This window comes from Cornus florida, unplaced genomic scaffold (genome assembly GCF_030987335.1).
Source record: "Cornus florida cultivar Cherokee Brave unplaced genomic scaffold, ASM3098733v1 CherokeeBrave_3.0.0_Hap2_Chr01, whole genome shotgun sequence".
In the NCBI taxonomy this organism is placed as follows: domain Eukaryota; kingdom Viridiplantae; phylum Streptophyta; class Magnoliopsida; order Cornales; family Cornaceae; genus Cornus; species Cornus florida.
In genome coordinates this window covers 88,741,413-88,763,434 of record NW_026775571.1, presented here as the reverse complement: position 1 = coordinate 88,763,434, position 22,022 = coordinate 88,741,413, and the positions used below count along the sequence as shown (strand labels likewise).

Sequence of the window (22,022 nt, the reverse complement as noted above, 5' to 3'; positions counted from 1 at the left end):
TTTCTATAAATAGTAATTTTTATGCACTCTATACCATGAAATAAAATCTATTTTCATGATAATCAAATGTTTAGTTTTCATTCCACTCACTTTGCATTTCGCACTTATATTTCATCTAACCAAAAATAAAAAAATTTCTTTGGGATTTTATAAAATATTTTGCAAAATTACTCATAACAATTTTGTGACAAATACAACATTTATCTACTATTAAAACATCTACTTATTATAAAAGTACACAAATGCCCTTAATATTAGGATAAATTTTAAAAAATTAGAAATTAAACGCTCAACTCTTGCATTTTGCTTTAATTTTAAAAGGACAAATTGAAGTCAAAGATTATATATTTGGTGGCACTAAATCTGGCATTAAATTTAAAATTGAAGAGAATTTAATAAATCTAAACTTATCAAAGATTATATGTTTGGTGTCACTGAATTGGTGTTTTAAATTTGTAATTAAGAAAATTTAATAGATGTAAACTTCTTTCCATTTTAAAACACCTAAATTTGAGATTGAAGGAAACTTAATAGATCCAAACTTCTTCCAATTTCCCAATTTCAAAGCACATATTTGGTTTTCCAAACAGGAGTAAATGACTGAATTGAAACTTTAAGGTGATATTAAATTGAGAAGGAAAAAGTTTTTATTCCCATGAAACAAACAATTCTCTTAAATTCATTCATTTGAAATCATCCGAAACTATTAAATATATTTCTAAAATAATTAAACCAAATGCTTCCATCTAAATATAGTAAAATTTGTGATTAGATCTTAATAGTAAAATAATATTTTGAGAAATTATCAATTGCTTCATTGCAAAAAGACATGGATTAAACAAGAGGTTACATCCAAGGCACATGAGTGCAAAGTTTCCAACAACAGCAAGAAATTGAATTCTAACTGTTGCAAAAAAAAAAAAAAAGGAGATCAGCTATGTATTCACATCAGACGGTGATCATTCATTGAACCGCTTATAGATCACCGAAGCTCCAACACTTCGCTAATACCTAATCTTATCCCTATTTTCCAAAAACAGAAGAAAAGGGAAAACTGACAAAAAAAAAAAAAAAAAATTAAATAGAAAACGGTAAAAAAAAAAAATCCCGCCTCCACCGGCGGTGGCATCAGACGTTTTCCGGCGGGGGAAAGTTGAGATCGAAGTCGCGAACTGTGTTCAGCTTGACGTCGCTCTGGTTCAAGTCAATTACAGAGGACGAGTCGGAGTCGCTCGGGACCCCACCACCGCAGTGTGCGGCGGCGCGGAAAGTTGCCGCCGCGTGATCGAACATCAGCCGCTCATTTTGAAGCTGACGGAGATAGTCTTGATTCATCCTCTCAGGGCGCAGGATCTGGTCAAAATAGACAACCTGACTCGCCGGCGGCAAAATTCCGGTAACCGGAGAAACATGATACTGCTGCTGCAAAAACGGAAACCTCACGGCGGAGCCAAATCGAGCGACGCCGCCTCCGCCGCCGTGGGACAGATTGAGATCCAACGGCGACGAATCAACCATCAGCGCCGGCGAAAACCCCGAGGACTCCACGGTACTACTCTGATCCGGACTCTGATTACAACTACTCTTCTTTATCATCATCACATCAATCTTCTCACCACCGCCGTTGTTAACGTTCCTCACACTCACCTCCTCCGGCACCGGGAAATTAGTCCTGGCTTTGTTGCCGCGAAACTCCCTCGCGGCGGCGTCGTACGCCCTCGCCGCCTCCTCCGCCGTGTCGAACGTCCCCAGCCACACACGGCTCTTCTTCCCCGGATCTCGAATCTCGGCGGCGTATCTCCCCCACGGCCTCTTCCGTACACCCCTGAAATGCACCTCCTTCACGTCGCCGTTAAATTTCACGCCCCCCGCCGTCTTCTCCCTCGGCGCCATCAACTCCGTTAATATAAATATATAAATTTAGACGCACACACACTCACACGTATAGCTGCGTTTCTATCGTCACAACATATATATAGATATGTGTGTGTATATATATATGAGAGGGGAAACAAAAAGAGTGTTAGGGCATGGCCTAGAGGAAAGAGAGGGAGGATATGGTGGTTATATAGAGAGAGAAAGTGAGGAGAGAGAGAGAGAGAGAGACAGTCAACAAAGGATTTGACTAGTAATAAAGGAGCAGCCGCCCTACACCGCTATACGAGCGTGGTGGCATTTTATTATGGTGGTTCGGTTCGGTTCCTCCCTGTTACGTGGCATGTGGGCTGTCCAGGCGGCAGCATTTATTTATTATTATTTTATTCTATATTTAGATCTAACGGCTGTTGCGTGCAATGACGGAACAATATTCCACGTTCGTCTTATAGCGCGTTGTGTACACTTTCTGTCTAATTGTACACGTGGAAACATAAGGAGTGTGGATTTGCAGGAAGCGAAATGCTACCATGTGGTCGACCCTACCACAAATGTCATAAGTATTCTATTATTCTTATTTTTATTTTTATTTTTATTTTTATTTTGGTGATTGTGAAGTTGTGAACAAATATTGAATCACACATCCAACTATTTGAAAATTAGATAAAGTAATTTTAATTAGAAAAATAAACTCTGACACCTGTTGTTTATAAAATTAGAGAAAGACTCGTCAATCATACTAGTTATAATATGGGGTGACTAAAAATAACACGAGATGATGAGTTTATTAAAAATAATTTTAAAATTTTAAATATAGTAAATAATATAAATATGTAATAAAAAAAGAGAGAATTTATGTTATTGAATATTAAGATAAAGATAATAACGATGATAATATTGACGTCTAACCATTTGAAAGATGATTTTATGAGAATTACACAATTAAATTTTGTATCAAAATTCATTTATTATAGATCATACAAATTAATCAAAATTTTACATTCTATTTCTTTGGAGACCAATTTAAACTACTGTTTTTGAAATAATTTTTTTTATTAAAATGATGTGATGATACAATTTATTAGAGAAATATTAAAATATTTGTATGACTAGTTACATTCTATTTCTTTGGAGACCAATCGATATAGTTATAATATTTTTTAAATAAATTTTTTTATTAAAATTATTTTAATAATGATTATGTGATGATATAATTTATGTAATTTTTTTAAAAAAAACATATTGATTTAAATGAAAGTGTACGATAATTGTCCTGAAATTAAGCTTCTTGTAGCGTTACTCAACTGATTATAGCCGGTTGAATGGTTGGCATGTTCAGTGGCGTAGCCAATAATTTCCTTCAGTGGGGGCAATCTTAAAACATTGATTTATATATATATATATATATATATATATATAATTTGAACTAAAATAATATATGTAAAAATTAAAACATTGATTTATAATATTTTTATTCAGTACATTCACGATTGTCATCGATGATTTTTCATATTCTAAAAGCGTTGAATAATAACATCATTGTCAACAGTACTAAATATGTCTCTCTCAATATACACAACCAACATATCATTCATCCATTGGTCTTCAATTCGATTGCGTAGTGGAGTTTTCAAAATATTCATGGCATAATAATCGTAATGATGATAAAAAATAAAAAAAATAAATAAAAATCAAATTACCTGTACTGCAGTATTTGTTTGGATTTTGTGAATTTTTGAAATGTTGAAGACTCGCGAAAGAAAAATGTTGAAGACTGAAAATGTGATGGAAATAACGTATTTGTTTGCAGTAAAGTCAAAAGTGTGAAAGAATATCTTGTATTTTTAAAAAAAGTGAAAAAAAATATAATATTTTGAGAAAGTGAAAAAAAAATATTATATTTTTTTGGAAAGATTATATATATAGATATATTTTGTGTAATATCGTGAATGGTCATTTGATTATATATATATAATATATATATATATATATGTGTGAATTGTCAAGTTTTAGTGAAAGAAATTATATAAATATTAAAAAAATTTCACATAAAATTAAAAAAATATAAAAGTTCAGTAGGGCAGCTGCCCCCGCTTGTGTGGCTACGCCACTGGGCATGTTCTGTTATCTAGCCGCTTAACTTGGACCCATTTTGATTGAATGAATGAATGAATGAGATGAGAGAGATACTTAAAAATATATATATGTATGTATGTATAGAGAGAGAAAGTGGGAGAGAGAGAGAGAGAGGAGTGGGGTGGCGGCCTTGGTAAGTGGTGCGTGGCTCCAGCAAAGCTCTTTTCAATCCTTTTGAAGCGCTCGTTTGGACTAAAAGGTGACGTGGGAGGCGGTGACCCAATATTGGGTCGACACGTGTTGCAGTTGATGAAGCGTGTTGTGCTGAGACTGAACCTAACTAAAAGCCGGCAATACCGCCCCAGGTCTGAGAATACCGGGAGGTTTTTATGATAGCGGTATTATCTGTTTCATCCGACATTTCTTATTAAGAACACTTCTTTCTCTCTACGTGATATACACGCATTCATAGTGTTACTTTTTTTTTTTTTAACATAATTTTCATGTGTTTGTTTTAATACATTTTTTGACTTTTTTTTTATTTTATTTTTCATGTGCTCGTGTCCCGTTGATATAAAGATATTATATTAAATAAGTAAATTTAAATTTAACTCATTTAATAATCGTATTAAATTTTTTTAATATTAACTTAACTCGTTTATTAAATAGATAAATGTATTAATCCGTTTAATGATCTATTTATTAAAATAAAGACATTTAATATTTAATCAAATACTAAAAAAAAAAAAAAAAAAAATTGTCATAATTAACCCAAATATTCAAAATAAAAAGAAAAATCATAAGGTATAATAAATAAGATTTATGTTGAAATGATTTAACTATCTATAATAATGGAGTTTAAACAGGTAACATATTACATAGATCGTATTCACGATTATAACATGTTAAGTTAAAAGAGCCATAAACGAGTTACATGGATCGAACTCCTCAACCCTAACCCGACATGGTTAAGTAAACGGGTTAACCGTGCCGACCCTTTTATGACCTAAATCTGTTTATGCCAAATCCAAACCCTTTTAACTCGTGTTGTGTTCATGTCGTGTCGTAATTTACCACCCCTAATTTTGAGGATGGTTAATGTCGAAAAAAAAATAAAAAAATAAATAAAATTTAAACTATGTTTGGTTAGAGGGAATGATTGAATGGGCATGAATAAGAAGAGGAATGGATAAATATTTTCGTGTTTTCGGTTGGCGGGAAGGAAAGAGAAGGAAGAAACAAGGAGAGATTCCTTTATGTTTTTTTATCGGCCCACTTTTGGGGAAAAGAGAGGAAAGAAGGAAGGCATAACTACTCATAAATTTATAATTTACAATTTTAACTTTTTCAAAAATTTTGAAATAAATATCTATCTTTTATAATTTTATATAAAAGGGTGTATTGGTAAAAATAATATAATAACTTTCCTTCGCTTCATTTCAACCAAATAAGAAAAAAAATCACTCCATTCATCTTTTCTACTATCCATTCCATTCAACCAAATATAAAATGGGAAAAATGAGAAAGACACCATCCCTTCCCCAGGGAGTATCTTATCCATCCCTCCCTCCCCCTATTACTGCCATCCATTTTTTCATCCCCCAACCAAACGAAACAGTTTGATTTTATTTAAGATATTTTTTCTAATTAAGATATTTATTATAACACACTATTACTATTTGTTTTAGATGTCCTTGGATCTTATTTTTGTAACTAATGCCATTGATATTTTCACAATTAAATCTTGACGCTGTTTTTAATTCTTTTCAAAAGTAACGCAAGAGTGATGTTATTATGAGAGACAAAAATAGTAACTTAATTCGATTTAATTGCCTTAACATTTCTTATCTGTCGACTTTTGTGCAGACTTGTTAGTGAATGGATTTTTTTGTTGTTCATGTAGAAGTCGATCATCATATAATGTTGAAATTTCAAGTTAAGAAGCACGTACTTTTTTACAAAGGTGTTGTGTTCACATTAAATGTTGTGTCAGAACACTTACTTAGACATGTAATATATGATAATTCATGGTCGTATTCATAATTTTATAATAATAATTATTATTTTGAATAGACCTTTGTGGTTGACATATGTGATCCACTTGATAAGTACATTATGGATTCTACAACACATCCTATGCTTTTGGTCTTCAAGCTAAAAGAAACACATTAAACTTCTATAATTGTCTTACTTAATATATAAAGTATATAATTAAATATTTATATTTATATTAGTCGTATTTATGTTGTATGCGTGTATTAATTTTTTAAAATTTGACACATTGATGTTTTCGTATTGTATTGCGTTGGTATCCGATTTCAAGCCTCTAAAAACAGTCTAGTGAGTTACGGAGTATTTTGGAAGATGTAAAGAAAATACTTTAACTCTGTGGAGACTTCATTATTCTGGCTTCCTAGAATATATATCGAAGTTGCTTATGAATTGAGCAAACTTGCTTTTCCGTCTAGAGTTCTCTCATTGTTCTGTTATTTGGCAATATATATATATATATATATTCAATAATATTCAAAATCTAATCTACTTTGAATTCATATTTAATATTTCATAACCCAGATTGTATAAATAACCATGCGTAACTTAATAATTTAATTTTTAACTATTTATGCATGACATATTTGTAGGCGCAAACCAACTCTTGACTCACCTCTAACATTATATGGATGACTATAATTAATTTAAGAGTGATGTACAGAAAAATCCCCGACTTGTAGTCTTTTTTTAATAAATTTTCTTTATCTAATTTTTTACCAAAAAATCCCCTCAACTATCTGAAGGGATAAAAAAGTTGATATTTGGACCAAAATGCTATTTTATTTAAATTTTAATTCTCTCAAACTTCAAAAATTCATATCTCATAAATCGTACATCCAAATATTACAAATAATATATGCACAGAAAGCTTATAAAACAAGAATTTCAGAAATATAAGATTTGTTTAACAAAACTTCATAACCAGAAAAAAATAGACAAGCTAAAAATCTAATGTAACAATCTTATTTTATTTTTTATAAAATACTCAGGTTATTTGTAATAAAATTTTCAGAATTATTCATTTTCGTATGGAGTATAACAAATTAAAAAATTAGCTCCAATAGAGATCGAATATTCATTTTTATACTTTTTTAAATAGTAAGTCTATAAAAGAATGAAAATACTTTGACGCAAAATATGATATATCATGAAATCGATTTCTGTTGGGACTAATTTTATTTTTTATTTATTTATTTTTTATATTCGGCTCCATATGTAAATGAATAATTTTGAAAATTTTCTTTCAAATATCTCAAGTATTTTATTTTTTAAAAGTAAAATAAGATTGTTGGAAGTAAATTTTTAGATTACCTATTTATCTCTGGTCATGAAGGTTTGTTGTACAAATATTATATTTATGAAATTCTTATTTCATAAGTTTTCCGTGCATATATTATTTATAACTTTTAAATGTACGATTTATGAGATATGAAATTTTGAAGTTTAAGGGAATTAAGAATTAAAAAAAGTGTTGCACTAACCACTGGGCTCGCTATCGAGGCATCTGCTACTTTGCCCTTAATTTAATCACTTATTCATACCTAAAATCTTAATTAAGTTGACTGCCATTAATGATAAAATGCATAAAGCTAGCTTGGTCATTAATTTTGGATTCATTAATAGGGCCGAAATTGTTATTATTATTATTATTTTTTTCTTTTTTGTCAAACTTATAAAAGATTAATCCATTCTATTAATTGTCATTAAGGTTATAGGTGGGCCAATTTAAGAAATCTACTTGTATATATACATTTTAGTACCACGTTATCTATGCGTCTCGATTAATTAATATAAAATAAAAATCAGTGGTCCAAACCTTATAATACACACGCACACACACACAAATGCATAGTACTATTCCCTACAACAACCACTCCGATTCTCGCAATCTTGGCTGCCGCATTATTTCCAGATCTTCAGCTGTCATTTGGATATACGAAGGAGGACACAAAATATCAACGTTCGGATACTCTTTGTTGACTTTGGATTTGTCCGTCATCTTTGACATAACCGAAGCAATTGAAAATATATATATATATATATATATATATATATATATGTATGCGATGATATTTTTGATATATACTTAATGAAATAGTTTTGTATCGTTTTAAGGATTCAATTTACGTACGTACTAGCAAGAATTCAACAAATTTTGCAGAGGAAATAGAGGACCAAGCAAGGAGGTTTGGGTTGGGTTTTGTAGGCTCGTAAATGTGGATGATTCGATTTGTGATTTGATTTGCATGTTTGAGTATGAAAATCACCTTATTGTAGAGTGTAAAGGTAGGACATTGTTGTGAAATTAATTTATTTTATGCTCAGATTTACTATATACTTAATATTAGCATGTGGTCCTACATCAAGCTGTCAAGTGATTTTATGAGAGAAAAATCAAAATAATTCTTGGATGCGATGAATCTGCATCTCAAAATTTAATAATTTAATAAATTGCATATATATGTGTGTGTGTGAAGAAAGAGAACTTAAATAATAATTTTTTTTTAGTTTATCATGCGTCTGGTTAGGTGGAACCGTGAAAATAGTTAGAAAAGAAAGAAAATAAAAAAATTTTAATTTTTTTTTTCAAGTTTGGATAGATAGAAAGAGAAACATAATGAAAAATTTAGTTCCCACTTTGACTATTTTTCAGGACCAAAATTTTATTTTCACGTGAAAGAAATACCTATTTATTTGCAGTATGAGGTAAGTTGGTAATGCAAATTATACAGTTATATATACATAATATCAATGATAATTTAGGTAAAATTGTACAGTTATATATACATAATATCAATGATAATTTAGGTAAAATTGGTCATATCCTGCTTCTAAATAGAATTTTTTATATTTTTTAATTGTTCTGTTCTATGTTGCAATTCTAGACACTCATAATCCTGTATATATCTATGTATATATATATATATATATATATATTATATAGTGAAATATTTGATTTTTCTCCCAAACAGTAGTATTGCCTTTTCATATCTAATTTTTTATTATTTTTTTAAAAATTTGTTTATCTTACACTAATAATTAGTTTTACCTAAGAAAATATTATGAAACATTATTCTAAATATAAATAATAGAAATGAATATAAATAATTATATATTTAATTTAATAATCCATCATTTTACTTCATAAAGGTTGTTTTGATATGCATAATCATTTTCTTTTCACTTTCATGCTATTCAAACTAATAAATTAATATTTTTCTATAATTAGATAAATTTTCATGCTAATCAAATGCATGTTAGAAAATTTCTTTTATTTTTATTCACGAGACTTCGACTTTTTACTTTAAAAATAGGACTACACGGTTTTACAATTTGATTGGTAAAGTCCCAAACCGAATTATAGTCGAGTTATCTCAAAATCAAGATCGGGTTTAATTTGAATTTGGATAAAAGCAATCAGAGAAATTTTTACGTAGTTTGAAATGATATGACATGCAAACAAAAAAAAACTGACACACTTATTTTTTGTTTATCGGATTGTGATTGACCTAGACAATGAAATAACTTTTCTAATACTCGTAATAAGTATAAGCTAGAGTAAAAACACACATCTGCTCAATGATATCTACAAAATTTATAAGCGAAATGGGCTGAGATATACAGTATGTTTTTGTAGTTTGATCCTTTCAAACTACAAAGCCCATAAGTTACCAAAAGCCCAACAACCACTCCGGCAAATTTTTGGACTTATAGTAGCATAATTTTCAACTCCACGCATTAAGTCACCACGTGGCGACCAACAAAGACAGCGTGCAGCCGCCACCAGCCGCACTTGTTTACTCGATTTCACATCGTCAAAGCCGTAAAAGTCCAACAAAGCAAGTCAATCCAATATACACACAGTCACACAACGCATACAAATATATATATATATATATGTTCTACGTATATATATACAAACACGCATAGATGTATATGATAATAATTTTGATATCAGTTTGTATATATAAAAATGTGGAGCCACACTGCAGTTTCTAATTTCAACGGTCAACCACTTTCTTCAACCTTCAACTAAACCCTAACGGCACTCAAACTCTCATCAACATATAAAGCCAAACAATAACTAATCCGTTGAATGACCAGACAAATCAATGGCGTTTAATGCCAATCGACTCGACCCCCAATCGGCGGCAGAGAAGGCCGTCTCGGTGATCGGTTTTGGCTACGATCTCTCCTCCGATATTCGAATATCGGCCTGTAGACCTGGTCCTTCCGGTTCGAGACTGATCGAGCTCGATCGGAGTCTGACCAGAGACCTCGTCGTCCCTGGTGGAGTCGTCGTCCCCAACGTATCGACGGTGATCAAGTGCGATAAAGGAGAGCGGACTAGATTTCGGTCTGATGTTCTTTCTTTTAACCAGGTGATTCTGATTTACTCCTTGCCCTGTTTGGTTGCTCAGAAACCGTAGGAAAATCAGAGAAAATTGAAATTTCTGAATAAATGGCCAATGGTGTTATTGTTAATTTTTCTTTTCTTTGTCTTGAGATTGAGGTGTTTGATAAAATTGATATTTTCCCGGGAATTTAGATGGAAAATGGCAATTGCCATTCCGCACCGTTTGATTAGATAGAAAGAGCAAGAACGGAAATGAAATGGAAAATTTCTGAACACTAAGCTTGGTTTGAGAAGAAGGAAAAGGAAAAGGAAAATTTTGAGGAAAAAACAATTTCCACAATCACCTAACTTTTTCATAAAAAAAAAAAAATGAAAATTTTGATTTCTTTTGAGAAAGTTTTATTTAGTTACAATAATGTTCTTTCTTTTATGCTAAGTTTCATGCTATTCAAACCATAAAATAGTAATTTTTCATAATTTTTTTGAATATTTTTCATGCAAATCAAATATACGATGGAAAATTGATTTTCCTTTCATTCACTTTACTTTCTTTTACTTTCACTTTCCACTATGGAGTATTAATTTTCATCTGACCCAATGGAGCCTTTATAAAATTATTTAAATTGAAAAAAGCCTTAAATAAAAATTAGTGTTTTCATTTTTGAAAACAAAAAAAAAAAATTGTGTTTGTTCTCCCTATGCAGAACTAGTCTCTGGTTTTTGTGTGTTTTAATCGATTGAATAGGAGCTTGAATTATGTGTACAATTGCAGAGTTTAAATTATATGTATCTTACCACGAGAGCCGGGTTCTTTTTGATGAATTCTTTTGTCACACACCAAAAAGATAGAAAAAAAAAAAATTGAAAAAGGAGAAGAAGAAGGAGGGGGAGCCTTCCATTGAGAGGTAATCAGGCGAATTTGAGTTGGATGGAGTTACTAATGTGTATGATAAAAGAAATTCAAATACCATAGTATTTCACAAAACGATATGTCATTACTGACAGAATTTTCCTCCTAAAATATGCAAAAATTATGTCACCATTGGAAATGAGAAAAGTTAATGTTTTTCTTACTTTTTTTTATAAAAAATATAAATGGAATATAGTTAGTGTATTGTTAGAAAGATATAATTAGGGGTGCAAATAAACAACTTGGATTTAATACCATTAAAGCTCAGGCTTGAGCTTGTTTGCTATGTAAACAAGTCGAGCTTGAGCTTGTGTTTCGAATTCGTTTAGTAATGAGTCAAGTTTCTTGGCTTAGCCTGTTATGCTCACGAACATGTTCATGAATTGACTTGTTAAATGTTATGAACATGACTCATATATTAGGGTTTTTTTTAGATGTATAATAAATTTGTTTCTTTATCAATCTTGGTCTCAAGCGCGAGTTTATAGTTTAACTAGCCAAACGAGTTCAACAATTAATGTTATAGCTTGACTCATTTATTAGGGTTTGTTTGGATTTATAATAAATTTGATTCTTTATCAATCTTGGTCTCAATGGCTTGTTTAGTTTAACGAGCCAAACGAGCTCGACAATTAATGTTATAGCCTAGCTCGAACACTCATTATTGGGTCTACTCTAGCTCAAATTTGATCATCGAGCAGAGTTCGAACAACCAAAATCTTAGCTCGGCTTGGTTTGGTTGCAACCCTAGATATAATATATGAGACATGTACATGACTTAGACTGCAATAACATTTATTAAGTTAAAAACTTTGTTAATAGTTGCCTAATTTGGAAATCATCATCATCATCTTTGCTTGGGGTCGGCCACATGAATTCCCTTTTTCCATTATTTCCTATTATATACCATTTCTTCTCTTAAATTTAATTTTTTATTACTTCATCCCATATAAGTTTTGGTTGGCCTCTTTGTGTCTTTTACCTTCTAGGCAAGCAACTCTTCGTCCTCTAACTGGTGCATCATCAGATCTACGTTGGATATACCCATATCACATAAGTCTACTTTCTCTAATTATATTATTTATAGGCGCTGCACCTAGTGTTCCCCTCACACGTTCATTATTAATTCTATCTTTTTTAGTTACTCCTAGCATCCAACGTAATATCCTCATTTCTATTACGTGAATGCGTTGTTCTTTTGTCTTTTTCAATTCCCAACACTCTGCTCCATATATTATAGCTGGCCTAATTTACAAATCGGGTGTTTTTTTTTGACAAGTCAAATAGGGTGTTTTCATTCTGATCTATTCCTACAACATTCTTCAAGCACATGCAAGTTGGGTGCACTGGTTTCAGAGCATTCAGATCAATATTGGACGTAGAGGCTAATTTTGGGTCTTACATGGACGTAAGTTATAAATTTTGTAGACCTTTCCACACTACACAAGTTGAGAATTCATTCCAATCCATTTTTTTTTATTTTTTTATTTTTTATCTACAGATTTTTTAAGCACCTATTGACAAATATTGGACACTTTTTCCCTCCCAGAAGCCTAATTTGAGTTCTAGCAAGTCTAAGTTTTCAAGTTCCTAGAATGTTGCACATTTTAAAATTTTAAATGGCTCACTACTTAGTCCTGATTAACAAAGGGTGCTGGGAGGGGTGGATACATACCTTGGACCATTATATGCAAAGTGACTACTTTCAGTATTCGAATTCATGTTCTCTCACTTGATAGCCTAAGTATTTTACTAGTACATCAAGCAATAACCTCTATATTTGGCAAGCCGGGGATTCCTTTTTCAATTTGGTCTTTTACTACATTTTTGTTCAAGCACAAGTTACATGCTTGTAAATGTTTATCAATAATGGATTATTTTACACTCGAGAAGGCTAAGTTGAAGTCTGTCAATCTAAATTATTAGAATTTTACACATTTCATAAACTGAATTTTTCTTTTCTGATCCCTTTCCAGAGCCTTTTGAAGTTCAAGCATACAAATTTTTTTGGTTTTGAGACATTAAGATCAATATTTGACGACTTTACTCTCAAGAACACTAATTTGAGTGTTATGTGAACTCAAGTTTCTAGTTTTGTGTAACTATTGCATATCTTTGTAAACTGGTAGTGGTCCTTTTTTGATCTGTTATCTTGCTTCAGCCTTGTTTAGGCATAAGTGAGGTGCTCCTTCTGGTATAAATAAGAATTGGATGATTTTACTCCTGAATAAACTTGAATTGATATCACATAAGTAAATTATAAATTTACTGTACATTGTAAACTCTTACCATAAAGGAGACATACTCTAGAACATCTCCATGGCTTACCGTTAGTCATAGCTCTCAATTCTGCTAACTCTGTCTATTGACTCTAAGAGAGTACTCTGTGCATCAATCTCTTAACTATAAAAAAATAACAAAAAACCTCTCTTGGATAGAGCAGATGTGGCTGGGGAAGGGGTGGAGGGGTTTGGGTGCGGGGGAATAATTTAATCAATCCTCAATAGTTGGGATAATGCTTGGTTGAATTTAGTTGAGACTTGAGAGTGGGTTAATCATATGAAAGTTATAACCAAGGAATAAAATATTGAGAAAAAAGGACACATCACAAGCACAAAAGTATGGATTAATCACAATTGCATATCGATATAACAATTTTCTTGATCAAAGTAATGGATATTAATTGCAATTGTGATAATTTTAATGATTTTTTTTTGAGTTGGTAATAGAAATACTAATGCATGGTATAAAGTAAATTTTTTAAAAATAAAATGTATATTTGATAACTCTTTGGTGTGTTGGCATAAAATATGTGTGCTGCTGAAAATATAAATGAAAATAATTACAATAATAACATAAAACTTAATCATCTTAACATAAAGAAAGGGTTAGATACCAATTTCCATATTAAATAAAGTTCAAATGTAAAATTTAAACATTAATCCACATATTGAGTAAAGTTCAAATATAAATATAGCATTCATTACAGCTTAATATAATAATCTGTTCAGTAAATACCAAATCATTACAATAATATCATAAAACTTAATCATCTTAACATAAAGAAAGGGTTAGATACGAATTTCCATATTAAATAAAGTTCAAATGTAAGATTTAAACATTAATCCACATATTGAGTAAAGTTCAAAATATAAATATAGCATTCATTACAGCTTAATATAATAATCTGTTCAGTAAATACCAAATCGATTTCCTATCTGGTTTGAACTTGAAAGTTCAAATATAAATATAGCTTTCATAACAGCTTAATATAATCATCCATTCAGTAAATACCAAATCGAGTTCCTGTCTAGTTTGAACTTGAAAGTATCTAGCAATACTCTACCCAATATTGGTAGATGCTAGAAAGTCGGTGATATACTCATACTCGGTTTATGTTTAAGTCACGACCCGCCCACATTGTGTAGTTATTGTTCGCTTTGCACACTCTCCTCTCAGTGCTCACGGTTTTCCTCAAAATGCGTCTACTTGGTTAATGGGATGTCCACACAATCAATCCCCCTCCCCCCGCGGGTGATGTGGGACGTCACAATCACCCCCTCTTGGGACCAGCGTCCCGCTAGCCGGCAGTGTTGTTAAAGGCACGCCTAGGCTCTAGGCTCAGGTTTAGCTCCTGTTGTCATCCCAAATTCACTGATGTTTACTAGGCGCGCGCCTCGGTTGCGCCTTGTTCTATTTGTGAGGTGCGCCTAGGCGCGCCTCACTGATATTTGTTTAAAAAAATACGATTGTTTTATTTCTTAAGCCAAAAAAGGTACTTTTGGCAACTTAATGAACAAAAAAGAAAGCTCAATCATACGATAGAAGGAACTTTTGTTCAAAAGAATAAAAAAATAAGGAAGCCCAAGAGTCAAAGTGTTAACCGAACAACGATAGAATGAGATTGTGAGTCGAAGACGAAGCCCTAGTTGCAAAGATGAACGGCGAAGCCACGCCAGTTCTTTCTCTTTTTTATTTTTTTATTTTTATTTTTTTTCTCTCTCTCTCTCTTGTACTTTAGATCTCTCCTCTCTTCTTATCTTTGTTTACATCTCTCTCTTCGTCTAGTTCTCTCATCTTTGTCTTTTTTTTTTTTTTCTTTGTTAACAATTTTTTTTTTTTTTGGGTTAACATATTTATTTCTTTTTGTGCTTTGTTTTGCCATTCAAAAAAACACATTTTGCTTTGCCTTTCAAGAAAACAAAATTGTGCTCTGTTTTATGGTTGTTGGATGCTTGTATAGTTGATGGATTTACTTTTTTATATTTGATATTAATTTTTAGAATATTGATTGACTTATGAAGATATGAATGCTATTATGGTAGTTTAAATTTTCAATTGTGTGCCTCACTTCAATCAGGCGCGCGCCTCGCGCCTAGGGACCTCTAGCGCCTTGGTGCGCCTTGGGCCTTTAATAACAATGCTAGCCGGACCCTCACGAGCTTTTGCATGCTCCCCCATTTTCCATTTGGGATTGACTCTGATACCATTTGTCACGACCCGCCCACACCATGTAGATATTGTCCGCTTTGCACGCTCTCCTCAAAACGCGTGTACATGGTTAAGGGGGATGTCCACATATATAAGTGTCATCAAACCTCTCGCTCTAGGCGATGTGGGACGTCACATTTAAAATGGAATTATGTTATTTTCTTTGGAAAAAAATGAATAAAGCTAAATACATTCAGTATTTTCGAAATTCTTTAAGCAATGCATATGTTGCAATATATCTTGTGATGTATCCAGTTTTCAATTATATAGTGAGAAATAATCAGAAATATATCTGATATATTCACATGCGATATACACACAACATTTTGAGAGATTAAAATCCCAAATTAATATAATATGGTATCTGATAAATGTATGATAGTTGTTAGAATATATTGTGACGTTGGGTGATTTTTGTTCCATGATTCTTGTTTCTTCTCTAATGAATTTATGTATTCCAGATGTCAGAGCAATTGAATCAGGAACTCTCCTTATCTGGTAAAATACCCTCTGGCTTATTCAACGCAATGTTCAGCTTCAGGGGCTGCTGGCAAAAGGATGCACTTGCCACAAAAAGTCTTGCTTTTGATGGTTGGATCATTACTCTTTACAATATTGAGTTAGCAAGATCCCAGATAACGTTGTCGGAGAATGTGAAAAAAGAAGTGCCTTCTACATGGGATCCTGCTGCCCTTACTGAGTAAGATCCTTAACTTAAAGCTCAACAATTGAATGCCGTTATTTAATGCTCCACCGGTACCTTCTTCATTTAATAATCCAATAATTTAATGAAAATACCAGCATAATTTCTTTGTAAGTTTTTAGGCTGACCAAAATGTTTATTATCTTATATTTTCTTCTCAAGATGCCAATTAAATGATAATTAGTTCATCGTTTCTTTTCTTTTCTGGTCTTAGACACTGTAATCAAATCCCTGGAATGTGGGAGCTAGGTGACTGATATAAGTGATGCACATTAATTGGCAATATGGAATTTTGCACTAAAAACCTAACTAAATAATTTAAGTTGAGCAGATCAATATAAAATAAAATTTCTCAAATCAAATATCTTTGTTAATCCAATTTCAGGACCTATGATAACGATCTGATATTATTGACCAGTGGATTGATTTTTTTATTTTTTATTCTCTCTTGAATGATTAAAGTGATCTACATTCCTGAAAATATTTTCACTTTCTTATCCTATTTTTACCATCAGTAATTTAGACAAACAGCAAACTCTTAAACTCATGTAATGACATGGAAGATGAAATGGTTAATAACGCATGGCTACATTGAGAAAATTGATCGAACACCTTTGCCGATAGAAGGAAAAGCCATAACTTTTCTATTTCTTTACCCCATACAAGGTATGGAAGCCACTATGATTAGTAATTGACAGTCAGTTTATTTTAAGTGATTATTCTTATTTGCTGATAGAATTTAGTTATTTTAAAATTTGATAAATGATTTTTCAGGTTTATTGAAAAATATGGAACTCATGTTGTTGTTGGGGTAAAGATGGGAGGTAAAGATGTAATTTACATTAAGCAGCTACAAAATTCAAATCTTCAGCCAACTGAAGTGCAGAAATTGTTAAAGCAACAAGCTGATGAAAAATTTTCTGAAGATCTCAACGAAAGCTTCGCACCAAATTCTGACAAATCATCAGGAAAGTTGAAGGTATGCAGAAACCAGGAATCAGAATTGAATAGAAGTTGATTCTGTTCTTTGCTCAGAAACACGACCTCAATTTTTTAAATTTAATTTTCAGTCTCTACATGTTGATAATTCAACATGATTTATTCTTCTAGTAATAGGATATGAAATTGGTACATAAATGCAAGAATATTGAAATTGAAGCCATAATAAAATGTGGAACCTTTTTAAGCTGATTGTTTAAACCTTATTTCCTTAGTTTTTCTTTACCAACTGACGACGTGAATGCATCGGAGGAGTGCATAGTTAATGTTAAATTTAGATCCTATTTTTTGACTAAAAAAATTAATGGGAAAGAAGTAATACAAAAAACTGCTCTATATCAAAACGAAAAAATATTACTACTGAAAAAAAAAAATTATTTATTTTGCATGTAATCTGTGTTGTAAATTCAGTCCTAAAGCAAGGATAAATGTAAGATGCAAAATTAACAACACAGGACAATCTCAGAAAGCACACACAACTGAGGAAAGTAACACACTTTGCAACAACACTCAAAATCTATATTACATGGACTCAAGTGTGAGTATTGGGTGCAGGTGTGTGTCTAAGTGTTGAGCTCCCTAGTCCCGAATCTAAGGAGATGGAACATGTGACATAAAGTTGGATGTGGGCATGTGGACATGTACTATGCATTTAAAATTTTATTTTTGTATACAATTGGTGTAATTTTGATGTTGCTGTTCTTTAAGGATATACTCAACTGTGATTTTAATTAAGTGGCATGCGGTAACAAAGGGGTAGAAACCTATCTCAAAAGTAGGAAACCTATCTCAAAAGTAAGAAACCTATCTTCTATCAAATTTGGGTTTTTACTTCTTCTTTAATCATCACATGTGAAGGATTGGGGTCTCCGATTTGAGTTCGTGTGTCAGACACATATCCATACACCCATACCCATGTCGTGTCTTGTGGACACGACTATGTATAGGGAGAGAGGATAGTCCATGTAACATAGATGAAAATCCATTACGTATGGGTCATATTTTTTTGGGGTAACTCACAATAGAATAAATATTTTTAAAGAAAGTACCACCTAAGTTTTGGCTATGGCTGGGCTGCCCTTTATTAACTGCCATGGGGCAGTCCCTCAAACCTTTTGGACACCGTTGGCCTCTTTGAGAAAGGACTGTTGCTTCAAGCCTAATAACAAGTGAGACCTTCATACACCAGTGAGGCTTGGGAATATAATAGTTAAATTGACATAATTTGAGACACCAACACACCAATCTGTTTAAAGAATCTATTATTTACTAGACATCAGTGCGTCAATTGTGGTTTTATTCTAGGAATTCACGCAAAGAACAAGAGACACATGATAGGAATATGTAATAGTACACAAATTTACTTGAATCAGTAACAAAAATGAGAACAACATAATTCTAGAGTATCCTCATTTTAGTTTAATCTCCCCATCATTGTTACAGGATCAACGCTCTGTAGTCTGGGATCTCCATGTACCATTTACAAGTTTAATGAGACCGTCCATCGTTTCTCTTTCAAAAAATGATGTAAGCTTCTTGCACCTGTCTCAGAAGTCGTTTCTTTGGCTGTATGTGTGGTTCATCCTTTTCTGAATAGACTAAAATGTAAGCTAATTTATCTATCTTTTGTGCAGGATATATTAAGCATTCATATTCGACGGGGAGGCGTTGATCATGCCCAAAGTCATAATCAGTGGCTTTCAACCATCTCACAGTCACCTAATGTCATATCAATGTCCTTCGTTCCTATAGCTTCACTTTTGAGTGGTGTCCGCGGTAGTGGGTTTCTGAGCCATGCAATTAATCTGTACCTTCGGTGTGAGTATGATCGTCTCCATCTTGTTATTTGTTTCCTATATGGGTATAAAACCTAGTGTTGTATGCTATTGCTTGCCCATAAAATTATGAAATCTGGTATCTAGGGCCTGTATTTTACTTCAGCATGTGGAAATTGGAGGAATCACAACTAATTTGCCAGAACAAGCACATGGCATCTCATAATGCTGTCCTAGGTCCAAAAATCATTTTTGAAAAGACTGCATGATTTGAATATGTTCAGGACATGATTTGAATATTCACACTGAGACATTCTACCGTAAGACATGTGAAATTGGTTCTGAAAGGACCCTACCTCTGCTGCTGTCACTGAGTGAGAAAAGGGGAGTAGGGTCTAGGTCTTTCAACAAATATATGGAGGAGAACAGAATGTTTCAACATATATTCTGTTCTCCTATTCTGACATCTTTTTAAACCATTACCAGATGTTTACCGACTATGAGAGCCTGGTAGCACTCTTTTTCTGAAACTGTTAATTTGCCCAACTAGGCGAGGCAAGAAGTCTTTGCTGAGTTGAGTTGGGTTTAGTATGAGTTTTTAACTATGTTATTATATTGATGATTTATACCAAAGTTGTCGAAATAAGTTTCTGGCAGTTGGGGTGTTTAGGGTTTAATGTAACATTTTCTTTTATGAAATTTAATTAGGAGTTGTGACGAAATTGGCCGTGTCCCCCACCTATTATGTTGATTTTCATGTAACATATTACTAACTAATTATGATAAATGTGTTTTTGATTGCCACTACTGCATTTTGCTCATATATCATGCTATATAGGAGGTTTGATCTCCTGTACATAGTTTGTGCATGTGAAACGCCGGTATGTTTCTGAGAAATTTGTAAAGTTCTCTCATGAGAGTCATTTCTGGTATATGAGAAAGCACCATATGTAAAATTGTCATTTTCATTTTTTGTTCTTCCGAGGCTGTTGTATCTGCTAACTGATCAATAATACTGCAGATAAACCGCCAATAGAGGAACTCCATCAATTTCTAGAATTTCAATTACCTCGACAGTGGGCTCCAGTGTATGGTGATTTTCCACTTGGTCATCGGCGCAAGAAACAAGTGTCTCCATCACTTCAGTTCACTTTTATGGGCCCAAAGCTTTATGTTAACACTACAAAGGTAAGTTCTTATGTTGCACCATATAAATATTGTTATAGTATGGATTCAAATTTTGCAAATGCTTTGCGTCCCATGCTCTGGGGGATTTCTAAGAGAGGAAAGATAATTAGATAGTGATTGTTTTGAATGAACAAGTACTTGGGACATTTTGAAATCCAAATTATTTTATCTGTGAATTGTGGATTCCCGTAGTACTTGCCTTCCACATCTAAATGGACCAAAAAGCATACTTTCTTGTAATTGTTTGCCATGATCAAAATGCTACTTCATCATTGTCACTAGAAACTAGAAAGTTACCTTTTCTATTGATTCTTGCCATTCTTCTTCCAGATGCTCCTTGCCTTTGTGTCTTGTCTTTCCTTGTGCCTATTTCACTTTAGGAAGTTGGTCTATTAATCTAACAAGGATTTAAAAAAATGTGGGAGGGATGTTCTAGTTGATAGAAACGTTAAAAAAACATTAATTGACGAGATCTAATTGTTTTCAGTGCCTATAATAGTTGGTTGGTGGATAGCATAACAGATTTGCAATTTTCTGCTTGTGCAGAATTCAAGAAGATTGTTCTCTCTCTCTCTTTTGTATTCCTAGTACTTTCTGATTCCTGAGTCAATTTTGCAGGTTGACTCCAAAAACCGGCCAGTGACTGGCATCCGCTTATACTTGGAAGGTAGGAAGAATGACCACCTGGCTATACATCTACAGCACCTGTCGGCTCTTCCACAGAGCCTCCAACTATCTGACGATCCTAGTTATGAGCCAATTGACGAGCCGGTTGAACGAGGCTACTTTGAACCTGTCAAATGGAGCATATTCTCACACGTCTGCACTGCTCCTGTACAGTACAATGGAGCACGGATTGATGACTCTGCTTCTATCGTGACAAAGGCCTGGTTTGAGGTCAGGGCTATGGGTATGAAGAAAGTGTTGTTCCTGAGGCTTGGATTTTCGATGGTGGCATCTGCAAGCATCCGTAGGTCAGAGTGGGATGGACCAACTCACTCATCTCGGAAATCAGGATTAATGTCAATGTTGATCAGCACAACTTTCAGTGTGGGATTGACTCCAATTGAGAAGCCAACAAAAGTGGATCTGAATTCAGCGGTTTATCCAGGGGGGCCACCTTTACCAGCAAGAGCACCGAAAATGTCATACTTTGTGGATACAAAGGAAATGGTTAGGGGTCCGGAGGATACACCGGGGTATTGGGTGGTCACTGGTGCAAAGCTCTGTGTAGAGAGTGGCAGGATCACCATCAAAGTGAAGTTCTCATTATTGACTATAATGTTAGAGGACTCCTTGTTGATGTGAGCAATCCTATAGTGATCAAATGCCTTCTATATTATTCTTTTTTTGTTTCTTCTCTCTCTACCAGTCTCGGAACCTTGACTCAGGGCTTGGGAGTTAAGACCAAAGCCGCTAGGACAAAGGTAGACCAGTCCTATATTATTCCGATGTATATTTTATTTTTTTGTGTACATCGTCTTTGTTTCAGCTTCAATGCATGTGAGTTGCTGCAATTTCAGCCCTGTTCAACATTCTTCTTATTTATTTATTATTATTAAAGAATAGTCATCTTTCTCATAGATTTTTTCGTAG

The 22,022-nt window shown here is 33.0% G+C and overlaps 2 protein-coding genes across 2 annotated transcripts; one reads left to right on the top strand and one right to left on the bottom strand.

Annotated features, from left to right (window-relative positions):
* Window positions 1–792: 792 nt before the first annotated feature.
* LOC132305243 (ethylene-responsive transcription factor 4-like) lies at window positions 793–2,134 on the bottom strand. Its single transcript, XM_059802919.1, has one exon. The coding sequence runs from the start codon at window positions 1,891–1,893 to the stop codon at window positions 1,129–1,131; it is 765 nt and encodes a 254-aa protein (XP_059658902.1). The 5' UTR covers window positions 1,894–2,134; the 3' UTR covers window positions 793–1,128.
* A 7,797-nt stretch (window positions 2,135–9,931) lies between these two features.
* On the top strand, window positions 9,932–22,009 carry LOC132305234 (MACPF domain-containing protein NSL1). Its single transcript, XM_059802912.1, has 7 exons — window positions 9,932–10,385; window positions 16,223–16,461; window positions 17,239–17,443; window positions 18,907–18,990; window positions 19,098–19,281; window positions 20,260–20,426; window positions 21,045–22,009. The coding sequence occupies exons 1-7, from the start codon at window positions 10,116–10,118 to the stop codon at window positions 21,732–21,734; spliced, it is 1,839 nt and encodes a 612-aa protein (XP_059658895.1). The 5' UTR covers window positions 9,932–10,115; the 3' UTR covers window positions 21,735–22,009.
* The last annotated feature ends 13 nt before the right edge of the window (window positions 22,010–22,022 follow it).